Here is a 22792-nt window from a genome sequence, read left to right on the forward strand (position 1 = left end):
TCCTTTCCCAAAGAGGAACTTTAACAGGAAACATCTGTTAACAAGCCAAGGGTATATTAAGAACTAAGCAAATTATTTTAATCAAAACTAAAATCACTGAGAAAAACTATCCATTTGTGTTGAAGATATCCTGGTTTAATAGCATTAAAAGCTGTTTAATTATTTCAAGTTTATGTTTGATCCCTGTTTTTACACCTCTTTCTGTCTTGATTTGATGCATTTCGGACAGAAAATTGAACAAAAGAAAACGAAACAAAAAGAACAAAAGAAATTAACTCTTAATCTAGAAGAACCAAACATTATTGTGTTGTTGCAGGCTCAGATATTCATCATCATCTTCATTATCATCACCCTTCACGGGAAACACCAGAGAAGAGCCCGCAGAGCACAGACACTCCTCTTCTGCCCTCCAGTGGTCAGTCTGCAGATGACGGCTGCTCATGAGAAGGACGCCAGAGAAACCGATTATTGTTTCATTCAGACAAGAACTACAGTCTGAGAATGTAAGATTAGATAGTTTTATAAGACAGAAAAGTTACTCAGGAAAAGAGAAGTCAGAATAGAAAAATAAGGTCTGATGAAATATAAAACTTTTCTACAGCGGCCCAGAACAGGACAAACAAATCCCATTTTAGAAGGGTTGATTGTTCAAGCTCCAGCTGCCATTAAATCTGTCAAGACAGTAAAGCTAAATGCCAACAAACATTAGCATGCTAAAACTCATGTAAATTATGGGAGTCAGTTTGTATTTTAAAGTGTTTGATGATTCATGTGCATATTTCAGGGTGCAGGGGTGTTTGCAGCTGCTCCTCAACCCATCAATCATCACTGAAGCTGCTATCAGACGACTGTGGAAGTATGTCATCATCATCGGTTTTGGTTGTTTCTGTGGTGACGCTGTTGCTGCAGCTTGACGACGGTTCGCTGCCCCCCACGGCGGCAAACTTCACCTTTCTGGAGGATCTCTGCAGATACAAACACACAACAGCTGCTTACTGATCAACATGACGGGAGGATAGATCCATTGAACAGAACCACCGTAAAATAAAGACTTAGAACATTAGAACACCTCCCCCAGTGGCCGGCTGCAGAAGGTTACTGTAGCTCCGCCCTCTGACATGTCAGAACTTTGGTTGCATCACATGGTGTAAACTAGCCTTTTTCTCCACAGGTCCTCGAGGGTAGCGCGTTATATTGTCCCGCAGACGCTCTGCCCTCTCCCAGTCATCCAACCACAGCTGGCGGCGGTAATCTGACTGGCGAGATATGATTCGCTGATAGATACCCTGATTCTGATGTCCAACAAGCAGATGCTCTGCCCTCCTCTTGTCAGCATTAAGACTGAAGACGAAATGAATGAAGGACAACTTTAACAGTTGAAACACATAAAAACAAGCATTCACAACATTCTGCTACATAATCTGATTATGTTTGGACATTGATCTGGTTCTGATCTGAAACAGATGTGACATGACCAAACTTGGCTAAAACAGCAGAAAATCTCACCAACCTCCTCAGGTGGTACTGGTTCTGATGGTCCAGCAGTCCTTTAGAATGAACAATGTGGGCCAGTTTGGAGGCAAGCAGGCGGTTGTCTCTGTCGATGGTGGACAGACGCTCGTCCTGCAGCTGAATGGATAAATAATTCAATAATCATGACAGATGTTTCTGTCAAAGACAAACAGGAAGTAAGAATCTGCTGACCTGCAGCTTTTTCAGTTTCAGCTGGATGTGAGTCGGTGTTCTGGTGCCTTTGTTGTCCACTGTTGGCAGCGAGCAGCTCACCTGGACAGGTAACTGCAGTTATACTCTCCGGCACAAGTTTAGACTGTCTCTGAGTCTCTTTACAGAACTTTAATATTAAGGTTACTGTCGCCTCTGTGCAAAAGTCCAAAAGGAGATCTTCTCTCAGAAGTTGAAATAGAATTTTAGAATAGAAAACCAGAGGTTATCTTGCTGTTGCTGTACACCTCGACCTCCACTCAAGCCCTGCACTCCTCCACCTTCACACTCACCTTCTTGCGATGATTCTCATAGTCGTTCTGGTCCCAGCGCTGCTGCAGGTACCGGTTGGTGACGGGCTTCAGTGGTTGATACGACCTGTGCATGCTGCTGATAACGGCTTGCTCTGTGTTTGCAGGCCTGTGGCTGGGGTCACCATGGCGATGGTTATCTCGCTGCAGCCAGATAGGGTTGCTATTAATTATTTTTGAGGGGAAGAGGCGTGTCCCACATCTCTCAGGTTTAGATTACAGTAGCAACTTTTTTGAATCTACTGATAGTCTGATTGTCTCCAGCTTGTTTTTGACATATCCAGATTCAGGGAAGGTGTAAATGATCAGATAAGAGCTTGCCGGGGTGATAAAAAAAATATATATATATAACGCAAAAATTATTTTCAGTAGAATGCACCCAGAAATATTGAATAAATGTTTTTGTCCTTTTGCCACATTTGGCAGCACAAAGCTGCCTCTTGTTGATTAATCTATTAGACAATATTACAGTATATTGCAATATATACTGTGGGGACCTTAAGCAGCTCCTTCAGCAGCAGACTGTTACACCCACGGTGTAAAAGGAACGATACAGCAGGTCATTCATCCCAACTGCAGTCAGATTGTACAACATTCACAACTCTTAATATAGCACCAATAACCCATGGTTTGGCATATTTCTCCGCACTACTTAATCATACTACCTCCGGAATGTCTTATTTGCACGTCTCTTATTTGCACCTTTTTGTATATAATTTTTCCATTTCTGTATAAAATGTATAATGTACATAGTAATGTACATAACATAAGAGTCTTTTTATTTTTATTTTAGTACTATACTGTACTGTACCCCACGGGCTACCTCTGTAACACGTGAATTTCCCCGATGTGCGATCAATAGTTTATAAGTTTATCTTATCTTATTGCGGCTACTGTCAAAGATACTTCACAAATAAAGCTAGACTGGAATAAGTAAAAATTAAATGAGGAAAAAAAACTGATGGAGATTTTGGTGGACAGGGAAATAAATATCTCACTCTTAAAATATATTTATTATTTAGCACTTGTAATTCAGAGAAAACGTAAACAACTGCACTTTATTTTGATGTCGTCAGGTCCGGGGTGACTCCAGATCCAGTCAGTATTTATGAACCAGGAACGTGAGTCCAGGTCCAGTGACTCCACCGACCGGCATGCCGGGTTTTGTTTACATTTGTACCTAACAGCCATTTAGCCCTGCGGTGCTGTTTGTCTGTCTGCTGCTGTCTGTGTGTCTTTTATCGGGATAACGCTCAACTGGAAACTCTGTGAATAACATACAGTCATGGAATACTTGGGATTGGTTTCTTGTGCGTCCAGGTGTCGGATTTGACAGGGAAATGTCGGCGATTCCCGCTGTTTTCCAGCTTTTATCCGGGATGTGACCGTGTGATGGCTGCGGTCCAGTGAACTGGGAGCACGTTGACTGGTTTGCCTCATTAATCTACCAGTTTTTGGAGCTTATCTTTACAGTTTAACTGGGATCGTTTGGACATATGGAGTGTACATGAATATTGGTCGCAAAGGCATTCTAAACGGGGTAAGTGAACACGTTGAAATTGGCTCTTTTGTTGGAATTTGTATTCACTTTTTGAAACGCGGGATAGCCTGCTAGCTATCCCGGGGGTTAGCTCAGCAGGCTAACTACTGTCTTTGTCTGGAGAGACCGTGGAGCTAAGGGTTAGGCGTCTATAATCGGACAGATATCCTCAAATGACCCTTTTTGTCTAGTTTATATTAACTGATGCATTGGCATTTAAGTAAACATTGCCACATTCCGTGTTTTAGAAACAAAATGTCTTTATTTCTTGCAGTTACATTACAATTTCACACTGTTGTTCCTACCTTCCGTTCAAACTACGGTTTCAACCTTAAGTGGGATTTAAACATCCAGTTGAGTTACAGAAACTTTGATCGCTATATTTTCTTCGTCTGGGTGTCCTGTTGACTCGCTATAGGTCTAAATTTTAAATTGAACTGGTCCAAGACGTTATTTAGAGTACGGATGGCTGTAAATGTCTGTCCGATAATTGATTCATGGTTTTGACAAGGAGCTTGAAAGCGACGCATCGTATAATTGTCCACATGTCAAATTGGACATAAGGTCAAATGTTATGCAAAAGACTTGCATAATGTGAAAGATAATTGTTGGAGTCATATGTGTTGTCAAGAATTTGACTTCAAAAGCTTCCTTGTGATGTTGGGAAACGTTGTGAATCGACTGTAAAGTTGTACATGAAACGCCGAAATGTCACCGTTAGGGCTAAGCAGCAATGTGTCCGATAATGGATCTCGTTAGCCATGTAGCGGGCCGGAACGGGCCTCTATCTAGCCACAAGTTGTAAAAAAAAAAATGCTTTTAGCTTGCTAAGTTCGCCATCGTGTGTACCTTTAGCTTGCATTAATTAAACTAAAGTTGCAGCCAAGCAACATGTGTACTTATTAGCTACGGGCTAAAGGGCAGTACGTCCCGGAACGACCTAGCTGCTACAGCTAGTTGTCCTTAGGAAGTAATTCGGCTCTTCGCGGCTAGTTTAGCTAGCTCCTTGGATCTGATGTGTTGGCAACACTTTCTTTGCATGTATGTGTTTTCTGCATAATTCCATTCGGATCGGTATCTCTCTAGCATTTCAGCAATACTTTTGTATAATATTTCCTGAAGCTCCTCGGTAGCAGAGCTAGCCTCATAGGCTAACCTCACGATAATAACCCACAGATCGAACTTTGTTGAGCTATAAATCATCCAGCAGTTGATTACAATATCCTAATGTTGCAGTAAAACATCCCATTAGCCCTCTTTATTGTTGTGTTTAACATTATTTTAAGGCCACTCTGCCGTCACTTATCAGGCCAAAATAAGAAGACAAATGATGTTCAGTTGTGCTGTTAAACTTCCTAATCAAGTTTTTTTGTAGTTGTTTTTAAGTAATTTACACCGTTTTTATCAGATTGTCTTAATCTTATTCACATTACTCCAATGCAAGGCATACACAATATTCAGTATTTACAGGACAAAGCTGTATAAGATTAAGCTTTGTAGACCTTTTAAAAGCATTTAAGGAAATAGTCACGTTCCTGAAATGTATGTCGATATTTTATGTTATACATAAGAAGAACTCATTAAAATACTGATCTGAAATTACCTTTATGACAGACTATCTGAGCTGTAGCATGGAGAAGGATGCAAAATTGTTGGTGTAAGTACAATTAGTGAAGATCAAATTCTTCAGTTAAAATCATGTCAGTGTATAATTACAAACATCACCATAGACAGCAGCTCACATAAACCAGTCATTCCGGCTAAGCACTGGTGGGAAGTGGTGGTCACCCTGATTTGAGGGTCTATTGATAGTGCAGTGGTGTTCACCTTTTCTCTGCTGCTTCAGACTTTTCTGTTGTGGTTGCAATGAAGGATCCATCTTCACAACACAAATAGAAACTCCTGGCTGCTTTTGTTGCTTTCTCATGTCTTCAGCAGCGACTCTGTTCTGGTGTCCAAACATCGTCTTAATCTTGGTGTTGTAGATGTTAAATCATCACCAACCTGTATTTCTATTGGAAGTTTTGATTTTGACTGACTCCACCAGTTCGATGTGCATTTACCAGTATGATGCACGCTCACCCTTGCTACCATTGCATTGTAAACTCTACGGAGTCCCAGTTTCCAGTTGCTCCTGGACGACAGGGAAGAGCCTAAATCAGTGTCGACCAGTCTGGAGAAGAAGAGCGGCACCGGTCCAGAGGTGAAGAAAGGAAGCGGTCTATTATAAATCTGTTTTCTGCACCAAGCATTGAAAAATGTAAACATCAGTGGTGAACCGTGGAACGGGAAAAGACTTGTCTGAGGTCGTCACGTGATTATGTTCAGCCAATGGTAGCGGGAGATAGAGCAGCGGTTTGTAAACGTGACAGCAAACAGATGCCTGCAGTTAAGGGAACTAGTGTTTGTCTAATTGATCTAGTTTCCAGTCTAACACGGGTTCCAGTCCAGCCCAGCCACTTTGTCTCTGCTGGTGTTGAGTCTGACTGGAGGAAGGGAAGAGCTGCCGACTTCTCATTCCTGCAGGAGAAGAGCTCCATCCTGTTCTGTTCATCTGTCCGCTTTGGGTTCTGGATTAGATCAGAGCGCTGTCCTCCTCATCCTGTCTGGAACCCATGTTCCACTAGAGTTATTTAAACTTCCTCCTTTACTCTCTGCTGTCATAGGACTTGACGTGTTCTGCTACCTAACCGTGCATTAGCATCTTTTCTGAAGCGCCAACTCTGTTCAGTTCTGTTTGGTGATGTACAGTGCTATCGTGATTAGCCTTGGTGTTGCCGCAGATGTTTGGTATCCTGAGTTTTGAACTTGTAACATAGGTTAGCCTACTATCTGTTACCTCTTTGAAACCGTTAGCTTAGCTGAGGCTGTTCCATTGAAGACCGATTCTTTAACATAGTCCCCACAAAAAACATCCGCCGACAAGTGGCATAGTTACTTAGACTTTCCCTCCCAAAGTTAGCATCAGGTTTATCAACAGGCCAAACGTTTCTGGAACAACACCGTTTCCATTGGTGAAATGTGTTGCACAGTGATATCCAACAACTGTTATTCCCACCTGAATTATCCGCTGCATGACGGCAGCTGTTGGCCGGCCGACGACTGAATGAATGGTTGAAGCGATTGTGACGTTAAATCTATAAATATGAGTAACTAATGTTGCTCCTCTTTGGTCACTGTGATCTAAACTTGGAGGGAAGCACAGAGAAGCAGAGAACCTAGGAAAGGTTCTGTGGACATTGCCCACAGGGAAGCATAAGGAGGTTTTTAGAACCTTGGCGGTACCACCTGCAACAGAAACAAAGAGCACAACCAGTCAATCACAGAGTCCAGCGTTGTAGCCTCCTTTGAAAAGTGGTGCCCCCAGAGAAGAAACTTTAGCTGGAAGAAAGACCACCCTGGTGGACAGTGTACAGGCCATGGTTCCTCTCCGCTGGATCCAGGTGGAAAGCACCACACACTCATGAAGCAGCGAAGCCTGCAGCTCTACAACTTTTGGACACTGCTGTGGGATTTCCATGACGCCCAGCTGCTTGTCTGATCGAGGTCTTCATCCCCTCAGCAGACACTAGGACGTTTTATGCGTGTAGCTTTTGGGGGTTAATGTTTGGAACGTTCAGAGAATTTTGCGTTTGTCTGGTGGTACCAATGGGAGGATTTTAGAACTGTTATCGGTTGGAGCTGCGGGTGATTCAGTCAAACGTGCTGTGAGAACCTGGATGTGGTCTCTTGGTGCAGAAACAGGATGTGGGTGCTTCCACTGTTGGCAGCACAGCTGCATGACAGAGCCTGCAGGTGAAGCTCTTCTGATCACTCTTCAGTAAATAGAGGGGAACGTCGCTGCAGAGGCTCAGGTGTCAGTTTGACTTTCACTTCCTTTGACCTTCTCAGTAACAGATGTCTCAAAGCAGCCTTCTGATTGGACATTTGCTGTTTTTTGTGGCTGCAGACATGAACCCAGATTAGCTGAAATTGATTTTCCTGTCTTATTAATTATTAACCTCTGTTTCCTGGATTCCCAGCTAAAGGCGTTCTGCAGATCTGATGATCTGACTGGTTTCATGGGAGGGTTTGGTCTCTATTGGAGTGTTGAGTTGGTAGATGAGCCAGAAGCTGGATAAGCAGATCCAGGCTGTAAGACCAGACTGGTACATGTTTCATCTGCTTTCTCCACCTTGGAGCAGGTTTAGCTGTGGTTCAGAGCCGGTGGTGGTGCTGTTGATGGTGGGGGCCACATTTCAGCATCTATGAAGAGAAGAGCCTTGTTGCAGCAAACCTGCTGCGTGTTAGTGTGGAGAGGAGACGTGAGGAGATTCGCCCAGTTAAGACTGATTACTGGTTTAATCTGGGAGAGGCAGCCTGATTCATGAATGATGAAAAACCATCTTTCATCTGCAGCCTTCATTAATAATGAACCACTGGAACTTCCTGCAGATGCACAACTGAACTGGGTCCTGGAGAACAGTTTCCTATGGTCTGACTGGAGGATGAAGCTGGTCCACGCACACTCTGACCCAGAAGAGAAGTCTAACTTCTGCAGCCATAGCTGTTCCTCAAGGAGTTGATTCAGTCAGAAACGTTGTTTAGTAAACTAACTTCAGGATCACCTGTCTCCGAGATTTGATCCATATTTAATATTGGCTTTGGAGCATTCCATCACACCTCCTCCCTGCTATCAGTTGTCCACATTTGTAATTGCTGATTAATTGTAATTATTCTGAGCAGGTTCTGTGACTGTCACCTGGATGCTGTAGTTCTCAGCTCTCCCATTCTGAACAACCCCTGACCCACATTGCATTTTTACAATCGATGCCGCGTCTCTTCAGTGCAAAGTGCAGGATGTCGGTGTTTAAGTGTGTATTACAGATTAAACAAAGCAAACTTTGGTTTTGTCTCTCCAACTGTGTTGCCGCTACAGAAGCGTCTCTAGCAGCAGCTACAGTGTTCTGACAGAAGAAAAGCCTGCAGACATCTGACAGACGGAGCTCATAGTAACCAGGCTGCAGGAGCAGAGAACGCTAAGAGCACAGTCTGGGATTGAGAGCTCTCTGAGAACAACAACAGGTTTTCCAGGAGTCCTGCAGGTCATCAGAGCCAAGAACCTCAGGGTGAGTGGTCAGAGTTCACAGTTGAACGGAACCACAACAAAAACCCCTCCGTAGTATTGATGCTCATGGAACAAGTTCTGACAGGATAAGGTCTGATGTTAGTGTAGCTTAGTGTAAGCAGGAACAGAGAAAGCAGCAGGTAATCGTGTACTTTTATCATAACGCCGACATCATGTTCCAAAAACATCACATCCTGTCAGTCAGTTTTGTTCAGCAGCATCTGAAATGAACATAAACTCTCTTTCAATGTCTGGACTAAAGAAAATGTGCACCAAACAGCTCTTTGGCTATTGCTGCTCAGCGCTATAAAAAACAGTGCCGAGCCAAAATGACTAGAGCTCCTAAAAACTCAAATGCGAGCTTTTACCGTGAAATACAAAGAATGAAATTGAATCTGAAATCTGTCCTTTCAAAACCATAGACTTCAAGTTAAATGAATCACATAATAGAATAAAATACCAAGCAATTACCGTAAATTCCGGACTATAAGCCACTACTTTTTTTCTACACTTTAAACACTGCGGCTTATTTATGTTTTTTTTCGTGGCGCGCTATCACAACTATTGTGAATCAGTCATTTTTACTAACCCTCATCAACATGGAAAATACTAGAAGAAACGCATATGATGCGACTTTTAAGTTAAAAGCGATCACTCTGGCGGGTGAAGAAGGAAATCGAGCTGCCGCGCGTAATCTTGGCATAAATTACGGTAATAAATGGCGAGAAGGTGGAGACGCCCGCCTGAAGTACTGATCCAAAGTAAAAAGACAACAAAAGCTTTTAGACGTAAACATCGCAGGTGTACCGAGCTTGAAAACGTTCTGGAAGACTGGGTCAACACACAGAGCAGGGGGCCGCGGTGTTTCCGCTGTACAACTCAGATGGAAGGCAAAAGCAATTGCCACCACGATGAAAATAGAAGATTTTAGAGGTGGGCCATCGGGGAGTTTTAGAATGTTCATTGTTTGAGTAAAAAAGCATAAACAACGTAATTTGTGTGTAGCTGATACAAACGTATATTTCAAGGTAGCTGCATTACAGACACCGTTTGAGGAAAAAAAGCATTTACCTGTACAATATATTTATGTTGCTAAGTGGATTCAATTAAAAGAAAAGTTAAAAAAAAATCCTGACGTGATAAAATTTGGATTTAAGGTCTCTGTATAAACACACAAGTGAAAAGAGTGGCTGTTGTTTCTTACCTGTCTGTTTGTCACTCGTCAGTGACTTGTCTCTTACGGTAATAAAAACATATACCGGTACTGAATGTTTGTGATCTAATTTTTCATATTACTACGTGGGATACCTGCGGCTTGAAATCCGGTGCGGCTTGTATAAGTACAAAATTGATTTTCTTTCTAAAATTAGATTATGCGGCTTTTAATCAGGTGCGCTCTGTAGTCCAGAATTTACGGTACTATATATGTGTGTGTGTGTATGTATGTATGTGTATATGTATATATATATATATATATATATATATATATATGTATGTGTATATGTATATATATATATATATATTAGTAGGAACTGCTACTTTTAGCTATCCTCCTCACGCCAGTGCTTTCAAGTGTCAAGAGGCTGCTCCTCTGAGCGGTGACATTGTCGCCGGCTGTCCATGCTCAGTAGAGACGCTGGTGTTCTTTCCAGAGGGCTGAACAAGCTTGAGACAGTGGTAGAGGAGGGTCTCTGTTGAACTCTTCACCACTTCTCTGGTTAGACTGGTCTCTGTCCAGTATCTCCAAAAGTGCTCCATGCATGAGGCATTCTTCTTTCCACAGAATGAGACTTGGGCTTTGCAGAAGTTACAAATGTTTTGTCAGCTCCAGCTCTGCTTTTTCATTTGAAGCAAACATGAGTGCACGGTTTGGTGCATGTTTGGACCTGCAGCAACGCGTCTCATTTACATTCGGATGAGTTATGGTTGGCGCATGGAAGCGGCAGGGTTTGGCTGAGTCATGGCTTCAGATAATGACATGGGACCAGTTGGGTGTGGATGCTTCCCCCCATTCCTTCATTGCTTTAAGGTGAAATAATCTGTATAAAAATGTATATCATTTGTGTGAGCCAGCATGTAAAAACTCCAGTGTGTAAACAGCAGGTAAGATAAATGGATAGAAAAGTCTGACTTCAACTTCTAGATTAAGTTTGAACCTGGTCTCTTCCTTCTATTTAGTCCCCAAGACTGGAAATATCCATGTGTAAACCAGACTAAACCAATGACTTTTTCCCACCAGTTTGTGATTTTTGAATAATTGGAAAAACAGGACTTTAATGCCTGAGGACAGAAATGTCGTCGCTTATTTACACTCATTTAGCGTCTCTTTTATTAATACAGATTTTTTTTTACCTTTGTGGCCTTATCAGGCCACGTTCAGTTTAAAATATATTGACTAAAAATGCTATAAAAAAGTAAAATATCCTCCGAATAATCATTTTAATGAAGCGTTTTAGAAGCTTCCCGCCTACTTCAAGGGCCTTTCTAAAAATCGGCCTGGAACCTGGAGGTGCAGCTTCAGTGTTCCAGCAATCCACGCAGATCCAGGCAAGTTGAGCCTTCTTCAGCTCTTCTTCCTCTTCCTGCCGTCCAGCCCGCCTGCTGTAAATCACCTGCAGCTTTGACAGCGTGCTAATGTGTGGGCAAGGATTTACTCAGCCTCGGTCATGTAGTTTACATCCCAAGAGGGTCACATGATACTTGCTGGCTCATCTGTATTGAGCTGTGGAATCATCTGGGCCAAGTTTCCACCCAGGCAGGCTGGATGAATTATCCAGCTGTAGACGAGCTCCCCCCAATCTCCATACAGAGACACTATAACGGCTACTTCCACAGAACTAGCTTTAATTACGTGTAGCATCCAAGGCGGTCAAATATAAATCCGTTCCCAGTTAATCCACCTGGTGGTTTCAGCAGCAGCCGTGTGGAGTCACAACCACTGACTCTGCACCAGAGACCTGTGCTGTTCACTGTACATCCCATCCTCTCGTCCTGCAGCAGGACGGCCTGTCTCTCAGCCTGTTGACATCTGGTCATGTACTGAAACTTTGGCATTTGATGTCTTTTTTTAAATTTAAGCTTGCATTTATTTAAGGTCCAGCTCTGAGCTGAGCTTCACACCCTCAAATGACCCTCAGGTATTCTGGAGCCTCCTCCCACCTGTCTTTGGTAGATTGAACACTAGTTGATCCGAAAGCATCAAAACGTGTGTGACGCGTCGACTTAACTGATTATACAGCAGTTTCATTCCTGTTTAAATGTGCGCTGTCTTCCTGTGGGGTTAGGCTGTGGTTCAGTGACACTTCCTGTTAACACTCCTCCCCTAAACAGCTCATTGTTCTTCTTAGGAGCACCACTGTCAGAGTCTGAGTGACCTGACAGTGCTGAGCATCACTCCTACCAAACAGGGTCAAAGTTCACTGAAATCTGGTTTCAGAGGAAAATAGGACTCCTCACTGCACATATGGGGGGAGAAGCAATACATTTTTAGGAGGAGAAAAAAATTAAAACAAGACGTTTTAATTGTCTGTTTCTGATTTAGATCATTGGTGATCAGCTTGAAATATGATTAGACAGGCCTGAAACAAAGCCCTTCAGATCAGTGATTCCAAGCACTGTACAATCCACTTCAACAGTAAATAAAATATTCCTGCTGAAGTTTAGGAGATTTATTAAAGCAGCTATAATACCCTCTAAACAAGAGTCAACCCTCAGGTTCCAGCCTAACGGTGACCTTATGGACTTTGTAAACCCTTTCACCTCCACTACAGGCATAAACGTTACAAAACAAAAATCCTGCCCATTGCGTCAGATCACAGGCTCCAGAGGTCAGGGGTCAATCGTATGTGAAATGGGCCTCCAACGGGGGACGTGTCTCCTCCTTCCACCCATCCGTTGTAACTTATAGTGATTTAAGAGTCAGGTCTTTGAAATGTGTGCTTCTCTTCCTTATTCATCTTATAATAAGCCATCATAGGTTGACTTATTGAAACGTGTGAAAACACTTGGATCTAACCTCTCCTTTGTCCTGTGTGCAGGAGGCCATGTGGCGAGCTGGGAGGAGGCGTGGGTGCCAACCCTGAGGAGGCATCCTGTGGCTGGGAGGAGCGCAGCCCTCCTGTAGCCCCCCTGCACCGCTCTGGGACGATCCTACTAAGATGTCCCTCAGCAGCGGTCCTGCAGGCGGGAAAGGTGTGGACTCCAGCGCGGTGGACACATACGACAGCGGTGATGAGTGGGATATCGGTGTTGGCAATCTGATCATTGACTTGGACGCCGACTTGGAGAAAGACAAACTAGAGATGTCAAGCAGTAAGGAGGGCGGGGGCATGGCTGCCCCTCCCAGTGCTGTGGCTACTTTACCTGAAAATATAAAGTTTGTTAGTCCTGTTGCTGCCATACAGGGTAAAGAGAGCAAATCCAAATCTAAACGCAGTAAAAACTCTAAGGAGAGCATCAAAGCACCAGTCTCAGATGGAACCAAGAAAGAGATTCAGGGTCGAGCCACCATAGAGCCTCCACCCCAGAACCCCAGTTCAGTCCCCGCTAAGGGGAGTGACAAGTGTAGTAAGTCCTCCCGTACCCTCCCGGCTGTGAAAAAGGACAAGGACATGGTATCTGGGAAAGCAAAGAAGGACAAACTGGACCTGATGGGCTCAGGCACGGCAAGTGCAGACGAGTCTGTGGCCGCCATTGTGCCAATGGGGGCATCCTGCATCGGTCCTTTTGAAGGCCAACAGAACACTGAGCATGCTGCAGCCAAGCTTGGGAGTCTGGCTCTGGACTCCTCGACAATCGGTCCACCGGTTGCTATGACGACCGATCAAGAGGTGGATGACGGTGACTGCCGAAATCTGAAAAAAGTGGTTGGAGTAAAGGTAGGAATTATTATTATTATTTTGCTCAGAACACACCAGAGTCTGGTTAGCAATGAGTCAGGTTGAGGAGGCAGAACTAGAAGGTGGATCCTCAAGGTTTCAGTCGTCCAGAGGCTGCTGCTTAAGTCCCAGTTCCCTGTGAAGGGACATCTCTCCTGTTACACAAGACCTTTCCGTGAGGTCTTCACTACTGCTGCCTTAAAACTTTAGCAGAATGATCTAATTACGTCAAGGCTGATTTAGAGAACAGCTTGGTTCATAATGCCAGAGGAGGCTGGTATACACACTGTTGCAATGGGACCACCCTGGACTGACCCTTTAAACCCCCCTGTGTTGGGAACTATGTCACAAATCATGTGTAATAACATTTGGGCTTAAAGTCAATCAGCACATCTCCAGGCTTCACACTACACTGACTGTGTATTTTTATCTTTGGTGAATGTGTAGGTTATAAATACCATCATCTGGTAACGTTCTATTTATGAAGCTATCAAACCTAACCCAGTTTCTTTATTTAGAAAGTGTCTTTTCTCCGGCTGATCCCTGACACATTCTTTAGACGCTAATGTCCCCATCCACAAGTTCTCCTGCTAATCAGTTTAAATCTGGTTAAACAGGTTTGATTAATGTAATTAGTCTATTGTCTTTAATTACAATCATAGATGCTACCTGCTGGCTAACTGCTGTACAAGCTGGGAAATCTGAGTTTAGATGTTTCTTTTATTATTTAGTAAAATTAGGACGCACCTCAAACTTTAGCAATATAATATATCAGTTAGCACAGTAGCTCAGTTTTATCTGCACTCCTGAGGCAGGCACCATAAAAACAAAATTATATATGCAGTATGTACAGTAGACACATAACAATAAACCACAGTTTGGGTACAAGCTGCTTCCAACCAACGTTTAAGGCTTTTTTAAAAGGTTGCTTGTGTGCCTCTCATACATACATTTCGACTGTATATGAAGCGCTCCTCTACTTAATGCTCTACTAGTTACTGTGTTTGTTTTACATATAAAGTAAAAACTAATCAGACAACCATGTACTAGAGTTGTCCAATCTAAAATGTTCCATCTGCTCAGGACATTACAGTGGTTAAAATGAAGTTTTCAGTGTTTCAGTGATCTGATGGCTGTTATAGTGCTCTCTGTTGAATAACAGTACATAATGGGAGGAAATATCATCCCAATTTCTGGTTGCACATCTAGTCTACGAAGCCTTTGTGCTGGAGTGTCATCTGTTGATCATTTAAGTCCTTTTCTGTTTAGTCCTGTTGCAGTTTTCTACAGATGGCAGGTTTAGATTTGACTGCAGATGCGTCTCAGGCCTTTCCAACAACATGATTGTGCCGAAATAGTGCGAACGCATCATTCCAGACACTGAGTTGGTATGAAAACATGAACCACTGACACCACGTGCACTACAGCCCAGACTAAACAGACTTAAAAAAGGAGGAGGCAGCAACGCGTATCGCCTCCCTCCTGCAGGAGCTAATGGTGAGGGCCTGGAAAAATGCAAAACAAATGTAGAATCGGCTATAAAAGATGTCTGGCTGATTAATTAGACCTCACCTGCTGCTGTCTCTCATTTTTACAACGGCAGGTGAAGCTCATGATTATTGCTTCCTAACTGGACAGGTTATTGAACCACAAACCTGGATTAAAACATTATGGCAGAGGACTTAAATGAGCTGAAAACCTGTGCACATTTATCTCTGAATGGTTCCTCAAGCTCTCCTTCCCACACAAGATTGAAACATGAAGAAGAGCATTTAAACATGGATACCTAATTGCCCCCCTGACATCTCAGCTCTGTGGCTGCTGTTCAGCACCCTTCAGGAGTTCAGCGTCACATGTCTGCCCTAATGACCTTCTCCCTTCAGCTATCCTGCTCTTCAGCAGGACAACTACGACCTGTGAACAGGTCAACATGTCTGCAGGATTTGGGCCTGTTGACCCATGATGCTAATGGTCCAGGACTGGTTTTCTACCTGATTGGCTGAGTATAGGTGAACTGTAGGGTGAACTGTGCTATGTGTAGTGCTCCCAGCCTGTTGCAGTCTCTGGCCTCATCAACAGAGGAACCTAACCCCCCCCCCCCCCCCAGGCCTCCCTCACAGATGTTGTTCCAGAGTTTTGGCATCCCATGGAGAAATAACTGCTGACCTGTTGTTCATTCTGACATTCCTCACAGTTTGTGTGAGAGGCCTGAGTGAAGGTTCTCCCTGTCAATCTGCCCAACATCTGCTTCTTCTGAGCAATAAGTTGGTGCTCGTGTCTGCATATAAGTGTGAAAACCAGCACAAATTACAATTGTTTGTGTAGAAGCTAAAAAAGCATTGCATGCAAATGTGTGTTCATGGGATTTAAAGTGCACAAACCCTGAAAAGGTGTGTGTTTCATACATGTGAAGTTTTAGCAGTACATCACTGTTAGGATTCAGCTCAGCACAGTGTCCTGAAACAAACAGCTCGGCAGCATCATTGCTCCTTCTCGACTCAGATGGGACAGCTGAGCAGTGTTGGTGAGCACTCCTTTGAGAGAGTGCAGTCTGTTTTTTTGGCATATCCCTTTGAGAGCAGAGAAGAGAGTTTGCGGATGTTTCAGTTCTGAAAGTGCTGAAACGTTGAAGATGGAACTGATCAGACTCTGGTTGTGCTTTACTGCATTAATAACTAATCCATGAACCAGCACCAGCCTGAAGAGAAGAATCCTACACTTCCAGGTCATCGGTCAGGTTCTAGAGGGTTCCTTTAGAGCCGACCAGCTTGTAAAGTGGGTCCTGTTATCGGTGTTTCCTGACCCTCCTCCTCTGTCTCCCCCTCAGATGGATTCTCCTACAGCCACCCCTGCACCACCTCCTCTCCACCTTCTCACTCCAGTCACAAACAGCGACGTCTCGTCTCCCTGTGAACAGATCATGGTCCGCACGCGCTCCGTCGCTGTAAATACGGCAGACGTGGCATTGGCCACTGAGCCGGAGTGCCTGGGACCCTGTGAGCCAGGCACCAGTGTCAACTTGGAGGGGATCGTTTGGCAGGAGACGGAAGATGGTGCGAACTTTATTTATGGGGCTTTTTCATAATTACTGTGTAATCTCAATAATCTGATTCTCTATTTAAAGTTGCTTCTTTTCTTCTATAAGCAGCAGCGTTAGAGGGACACAAAGATAACCAACATTCACATAACATTCATTCAAAAGTTACATAGTGGAAGTGATATAGTCATCCAGGTGTCCTCTAACATGTAGACTTGATTAGCGTTGAGGCAGCCAGACTCAGCGGCTCATGTTCACGTGACCTGGAGGGGTGTGTTTGAATATGGTGTATTTCTGTCTGTAGGTATGCTGGTTGTTAACGTCACCTGGAGAAACAAGACTTACGTGGGGACGCTGCTCGATTGCACAAGACATGACTGGGCGCCTCCAAGGTACACTTTTATGAATTTACGAAGTATTCAGTCACCAAATCTCTGGCTACAGCCGTTAACCTCCCAAACTGTGCAAGCAGCAGAGAAAGCAACACACAGCTCTAGTCAAGAAAGCCAATATTAATCTGTCGTACAGTTAATGCAGTCATATTTATTTTAAACACACTTAATTTCGTGAACTTTGAAGCTCCAGAATCAGTAAATCAGCCTGAATAATCTGTTGTATTTATGGAAGAAGAAAAAAACTCTTCACCAGGGTGTTTCTGCTCCTCATTGGTTTTACTGCATCCACTGAAAGTGTCTGAGAACATTGAGCAAGTTAAAATCTGCCTAATCAGCAGAATGTTGACAGAGCGGAAATAAACGCCTTTAAAACACCTTAAATTGGCTTCAGCATAACAGCACACAACACCTTTTATCAATATAATAATAGTAGCTAGAGAGGGAGGACGCTGAAACCTTTAAAGGTCTCAGAATCATCTCTTACACCCGTCTAAAGTCAGTGAAGTTAAATCATCATCTCTGTAACGGCAGCTTGTTGCTCTGCTGTCAAACTTTATTTGACACTTTCACAACACGACTCAACTTAAGTTTGTATTTACACTTTAAAACCTCTGTTCTGCAAACATGAAGTACCAGGACCATGACGCCACCCTCGGCTGCCTCTTAACCTTCTGGGTTTCTCTGACTTGTTTCAGGTTTTGTGACTCTCCCACCAGTGATGTGGAGATGCGCGCCGGCCGTGGTCGGGGCAAGAGAATGCGTCCTGGTAGCAATACTCCCTTAAATGATAACAGCAACTCCTCGGACAACAAAGGCAGCGGCAGCAGCAAGACGCGGGGCGCCGCATCAAACAGCAAAGGTCGTCGCGGCAGTCAGACAGCAGGCGGCGCCGAGGACGTCAAGGCCAGTCCTACCTCGGCCAAAAGGAAGACGAAGCCTGTCTCTGACATGGAGCCCACCTCCAGCTCAGAGGACACCAAAGCTTTAAAGAGAATGAGGACTAACTCCACGGGGGCTGCAGTCCCTCTCACTGGAGGGAAATCGGACACCCTCCCCCCTCCGCAGATGGACCGGACCTGTTCCTCCCCCGTGCTTATTGACTGTCCTCACCCCAACTGCAACAAGAAGTACAAGCACATCAACGGTCTGAAGTACCACCAGGCGCGGGCCCATAATGACCATGACATCCGGTTAGACCAGGACGGGGACAGTGAATATGGAGATGACCCCGCCCTCCACCCTGACCCCATGTCCTGTAATGGTGCTGCCATCTCCCCTGCCCGTTCAGCCACACCAAAAGGACAGGGGTTTGATGCTCCGTCCCCCTCGCCGGGGAAGCTGGCATTGAAGGTCAAGAAGAAGGGAGGGGAGGCGGAGCCTGAGGGGACAGATGGGGGAGAGGAGGGGACGTGTTTAACTGATGAGGCTAGCAATGATGGGCTGGATGACAGGAAAGCCAAAAAAGTGTCTGGAGGAGGGAAACCTGATAAGCTGGCCCAAAAATCTCTGAAACAAGCCCGACCTGCAGCCACCACAGCCTCCAACGCTCCCTCACCTTACACCCTGCAGCAGTCCTCGCCGGTTCTAGGCTCGGTGGTACAGTCCGTTCCCAAAAGCCCTCAGCTAAAGAGCATGCAGCCAAAAGCACCTCCTCTGGCAGACCCTGCATCAAGCCCCACCCTTGGCAAGGACAAGAAGAAGAAGGACAAGAAGAAACGGGAGGCTGGGAAGGAAGGGGATAGCCCAAAGGCAGCGGGGAAGGCGGCGAGGCCCGAGGAGGGTAAGAGTCCCTACTCTGAGATGTCTGATGCTTTGCTCAATGGCTCCTCTGACACTCACCAGAGCCGGCTGGCCAGCATCAAGGCCGAGGCCGACAAGGTCTACAGCTTCTCCGACAATGCTCCCAGCCCATCCATCGGTGTGGCTGGCAGGATGGAGGCTGGCCTTGTGCCCCCACTGCACCTCAACCAAAATGGAGCTGACAACGCTTCTGTGAAAACCAGCAGCCCCGCCTACTCTGATATATCTGATGCAGGGGAGGACACAGAAGGGAAAACGGAGGGGGTGAAGGTCAAAACCGAGCCTGACCAGGGGCCTCGTGAAGGGGCCAAGAAGGCGCTTTTCCCCCCTCAGGCTCCCAGTAAGGAATCACCGTATTATCCCAACTATGATTCCTACTATTCACCCAGCTACACCAACCCCAGCCCAGGAGCAGCCCCTGTGCTGCCGTCCCACATGGATGGAGCTCAGGTGAGGATGAAGAAGGAGGAAGAGCAGCTGGAGGTGGGGGAGGAGGGTAAATTGAAGGCAGAGCCTCAGGAAGACAGGAAAAATGACCTGGGGCCTCAGCAGCCATCAGTCATCCAGCAGCGCTCCAACATGTACACACAACCTCTGTACTACAACCAGTACTACGTCCCTCCATACTCCTACTCTCCAGACCAGGCGTACCACGCCCACCTTCTAGCCTCTAACCCAGCCTACCGCCAGCAGTGCGAGGAGAGACAGCGACAGGCCGACAAGAAGGCTGAGAGCAAAGAGCGCGAAGGTTCTGGAAAAGATGAGTGGAAGCAGAAGGCCTCAGTGCCCCCCACTCTGTCCAGGGCCCCCAGTCTCACCGACCTGGGCACTAAAGTGCTTCTGAACCCCAACAAGCCCAAAGAGTCACAGTTGGCATCAGAACAGTCCAAGTCTGTAATTATGGCAAAGGGGGAGGATTCCAAGGCCTCTGCTGCCCAACCAGAGGGTCTGAAAATGAAGCTGAGTGAAGCAGGGCATCATGGGAAAGACGAAGCCAAGCCAGGGGTGGAGTTGGGCAGGCCGGCGGGTGTGGAGGCGGCCATGTGGTACAGACAGGTGAGGCTGCTCTCATACAGACACAAACACACACACGGGTCGCTTCAGTCTTTGGATGGGACTCAATTGAACTTTTATTTTTAACTTTTATTGCGGTTATCAGTATTTCAGTTAGTATTTCTACCGATAAATACATTTCCACCAACTTTTTCTTACTGAAGGTATTTAACTACGAGAATTCCTCAATCATCACCTCTTCAGTAAGGATGAGCACGGCTAACGTCTGTAGTTCTTCTCTTCCTGTAGGAGCTTGACGCGCGCTCATGGCCCTACATTTACCCCAGCAAATACCCCGAAGCTCCTAAAGGTCAGGAGGACGAGCGCTGGAAAGAGGACCGAGAACGAGAGCGTGACAGGAAGGGGAAAGAAGAGAGGCAGCGGCCCAAGGAAGGTCTCTTGAAGGAGGAGGTGAAGGAGGGGGGGGAGCGCAGGACTCCGGAGGAGCACCGTGGTGGAGGGAGGGAGGCACGCACTCCACACCTGCAGTTCTCCCCCCACCTGGCGCAGCATCAGGGATACATGCCCTACGTACATGGACCTTATGCATACAGCCACGGCTACGAGCCGAACCACCCCGGGTACAGAGGCATGCCGTCGGTCATGATGCAGAACTACCCAGGTAGGGCTGACAGCAGGAGCCTCTCCAGGCTTCAGATCATCACTGTCCAGGAGCTGAACTGCTCTTATTATTATGTAGTTCGTGTTTCAGAATGTGTGACAGACATCCGCGTGTCCTCAGGCTCGTATCTACCAGCTGGCTACTCCTTCCCTTCATACGGAGGGAAGGTTCCAGGGGGAGAGGAAGGGGAGAAACCTTCACGCTCCAGCCCAACAATGAAGCCCCCCAGTGAGGCCAAAGCTCTGGAACTGCTGCAGCAGCACGCAAGCCAGTACAAGAGCAAGTCCCCATCCATCCCCGACAACAAGACCCCGCACGAGAGGGAGCGCGACAGGGACCGGGAGAGAGAGCGCCTCCTACCATCCCATCATCACCTTGGCTACCCACTGCTGTCGGCACAGTACGACCTCTCTTACACCTCAGGTAAGACCCGGCTGTGAACATGACGGTCATCGTCATGAGGTCAGTTGATTGACCCTCAGCGTGTAGAACAGGAAGCTGTGATGATTTTAAAGGCACTGATGTGTTTCTGACCACCCTCTCCACCCATCAGGCCTCTCCTCCTCAGCCATTGTTGCCAGTCAGCAGGCGTCTGCCCCGTCCACGTACCCCCCCACACGGAGGTGAGAACGGTAAGACGTACACACACGTGCAACCTTATTTGCACACACACTTGCAACCTCTGCTGTCTGTAGCATGTTTGATTCACAGTGGCATAAAGATTTATTTAGAATTGTCCCCTTTCTCCATCCGTACTTACGCTCTCGTGAAACCTTATCAACCGCCTCTCACGCGTGCCTCCGATTTTAACAATGCAACGTGCACAAATGTTCACCTACTTTATCACAGTCGCATCAGACTTGTGTGGACTTGAGACAGCTAGGTTTGCCTTAATGCTTTTCACCTCGACCAATGACAGGACGTCTGAGTACGAACTCCAGAAATTCACAAGTTCCTGCGAGGAAAAACTGACTGCTTTGAAGTTTCTGTCACAGTGAAAGACATCCGGCTGTCCATGCGATGGGCCTGACGTCTGTCTCCGTGGAAACTGGAAGCTATTTTATGTTTTCATACTTTTGGAGTCATGCGCTTTCCTTGTTTATCCTCACCTGTGCAGGTACACCTGAGCGGCTGACCACCACCCTGCCAGAGTAATGTGACAGGATCATACGAGGACGTGTTTCTGTTGGACATCAGTTCAGTGGTGTTTGTTTAGTTTGAGTTCTTTGTCTGGACATTCAGCGAGTCGCCCCACCCCCCTTCAGGAAGACAAGAAGACCAGTGCAGGTTCTTTTCAGTCCTGCTGGTTTCACATGGTACCATGGTGCTCAAGTGGGTGGGCAGCGGTTTTGAAGTGGGTAAAGATGGCACAGGCTGGGGGGAGCGGGGTAGTGTCCTTCCCGAGGTTGAATCTACAGCAAGCTCTTTGAGGAGCGGCGTGTTGCCCGCCTGATCACGTCACATGAAGACTGTCAGCATCACAAGAGATGACACTGGAGGGAGGACGGACCAATCAGAGAGCAGCACCAGAGCGTCGCCGAGTCCTCCGACTGACAGACAGTGTCAGACTCGTCCTCATCGTGTAGCTGTACTGTAGTGTGTGTGTGTGTGTGTGTGTGAGTGTGTGCGCGCGCATGTGTGTAAATACTGTACAGAGGAATTATTTTAAAGAGCCTGTTGGATGCTGTTGGATTTCCTACTGTTCTTTTTGTCTGGTAGACTCAACCTCTGTTTTTCTACTGTTGTTGATCTGATATTAAACCTGTAGCTGGTGCAACGGCATCCTGAGCTCCATGTCATTATTTCTATACCAAAACACATCCATATACTGTAGTATCCATTTTAATGTGAAACTGCTGTTACACTTTTATTTTGGCCGTTGCTTCCCATTCGTGACGAGAAACTGTTTGGTTTGTGATGAGTCTCATCTGAAGTACTGCACCTGTTTCCAGTGGATATTTGAAGTAATTTTATTTTTATTTTTTAAAAAGACTGTTGAACAGACTGTTCATGATGTGAAACCTCACTGTTCCTTAAAGAAAACCACCATTAAAGCAGGTTTCCATCAGGCCAGCAGTTAAATGTGCCACAGTGACTCAATTTGGGGCCCAGTTTAGCCAGTTTTTCAAGTTGGGTTTGTGTTTATATTAAAACTAAAAAGCCAAATATCTCTCCATGGCAGCGGTATTGCTCCGCGTCTACCGCTTCAAATTACGATGGGTATCTGTTTTGTTATAGTATGACCACGGGTTGGCGCTGTTAAGCTTTGACCCGCAGTGAGGTTGATATAATTAAACAAAATTGATTTTGTTTTCATTTTTTATTCTT

General features: G+C 45.6%; 2 protein-coding genes across 4 annotated transcripts; one reads left to right on the forward strand and one right to left on the reverse strand.

Moving 5' to 3' along the window:
• Positions 1 to 117: 117 nt before the first annotated feature.
• LOC115250979 (uncharacterized protein CFAP97D1) lies at positions 118 to 5568 on the reverse strand. The gene is made up of 6 exons (XM_029841466.1): positions 5401 to 5568; positions 2016 to 2177; positions 1705 to 1785; positions 1511 to 1629; positions 1158 to 1341; positions 118 to 965 (listed from the first exon to the last, which is right to left on the reverse strand). Exons 2-6 carry the CDS (start codon positions 2106 to 2108, stop codon positions 819 to 821), a joined length of 624 nt encoding a protein of 207 aa, XP_029697326.1. The 5' UTR covers positions 2109 to 2177; positions 5401 to 5568; the 3' UTR covers positions 118 to 818.
• Positions 3179 to 22246, forward strand: znf609a (zinc finger protein 609a). Of its 3 annotated transcripts, XM_011607234.2 has the most exons (10): positions 3179 to 3573; positions 8492 to 8681; positions 12718 to 13557; positions 16385 to 16610; positions 16899 to 16986; positions 17685 to 19845; positions 20092 to 20464; positions 20585 to 20887; positions 21018 to 21087; positions 21582 to 22246. In XM_011607234.2, exons 3-10 carry the CDS (start codon positions 12838 to 12840, stop codon positions 21589 to 21591), a joined length of 3951 nt encoding a protein of 1316 aa, XP_011605536.2. In that variant the 5' UTR covers positions 3179 to 3573; positions 8492 to 8681; positions 12718 to 12837; the 3' UTR covers positions 21592 to 22246. The 3 variants fall into 3 exon arrangements, with proteins under 3 accessions (XP_011605536.2, XP_011605537.2, XP_003967347.3); XM_011607235.2 differs by lacking the exon at positions 8492 to 8681 and having other exon boundaries at positions 21018 to 21096; XM_003967298.3 differs by lacking the exon at positions 8492 to 8681.
• The last annotated feature ends 546 nt before the right edge of the window (positions 22247 to 22792 follow it).

Source organism: Takifugu rubripes, chromosome 9 (assembly GCF_901000725.2).
Source record: "Takifugu rubripes chromosome 9, fTakRub1.2, whole genome shotgun sequence".
Lineage (NCBI taxonomy): Eukaryota > Metazoa > Chordata > Actinopteri > Tetraodontiformes > Tetraodontidae > Takifugu > Takifugu rubripes.

Excerpts from the sequence above, each read along its gene's own strand:
- LOC115250979 (XM_029841466.1), bottom strand. The coding sequence starts at position 2,108 with ATGCACAGGTCGTATCAACCACTGAAGCCCGTCACCAACCGGTACCTG. Across the intron at positions 1,786-2,015 it reads ATGAGAATCATCGCAAGAAG|GTGAGCTGCTCGCTGCCAAC; the intron begins GTGAGTGTGAAG and ends TTACCTGTCCAG. Across the intron at positions 1,630-1,704 it reads TGAAACTGAAAAAGCTGCAG|CTGCAGGACGAGCGTCTGTC; the intron begins GTCAGCAGATTC and ends TTATCCATTCAG.
- znf609a (XM_011607234.2), top strand. The coding sequence starts at position 12,838 with ATGTCCCTCAGCAGCGGTCCTGCAGGCGGGAAAGGTGTGGACTCCAGC. Across the intron at positions 16,611-16,898 it reads TTGGCAGGAGACGGAAGATG|GTATGCTGGTTGTTAACGTC; the intron begins GTGCGAACTTTA and ends TTCTGTCTGTAG. Across the intron at positions 19,846-20,091 it reads CGGCCATGTGGTACAGACAG|GAGCTTGACGCGCGCTCATG; the intron begins GTGAGGCTGCTC and ends CTCTTCCTGTAG.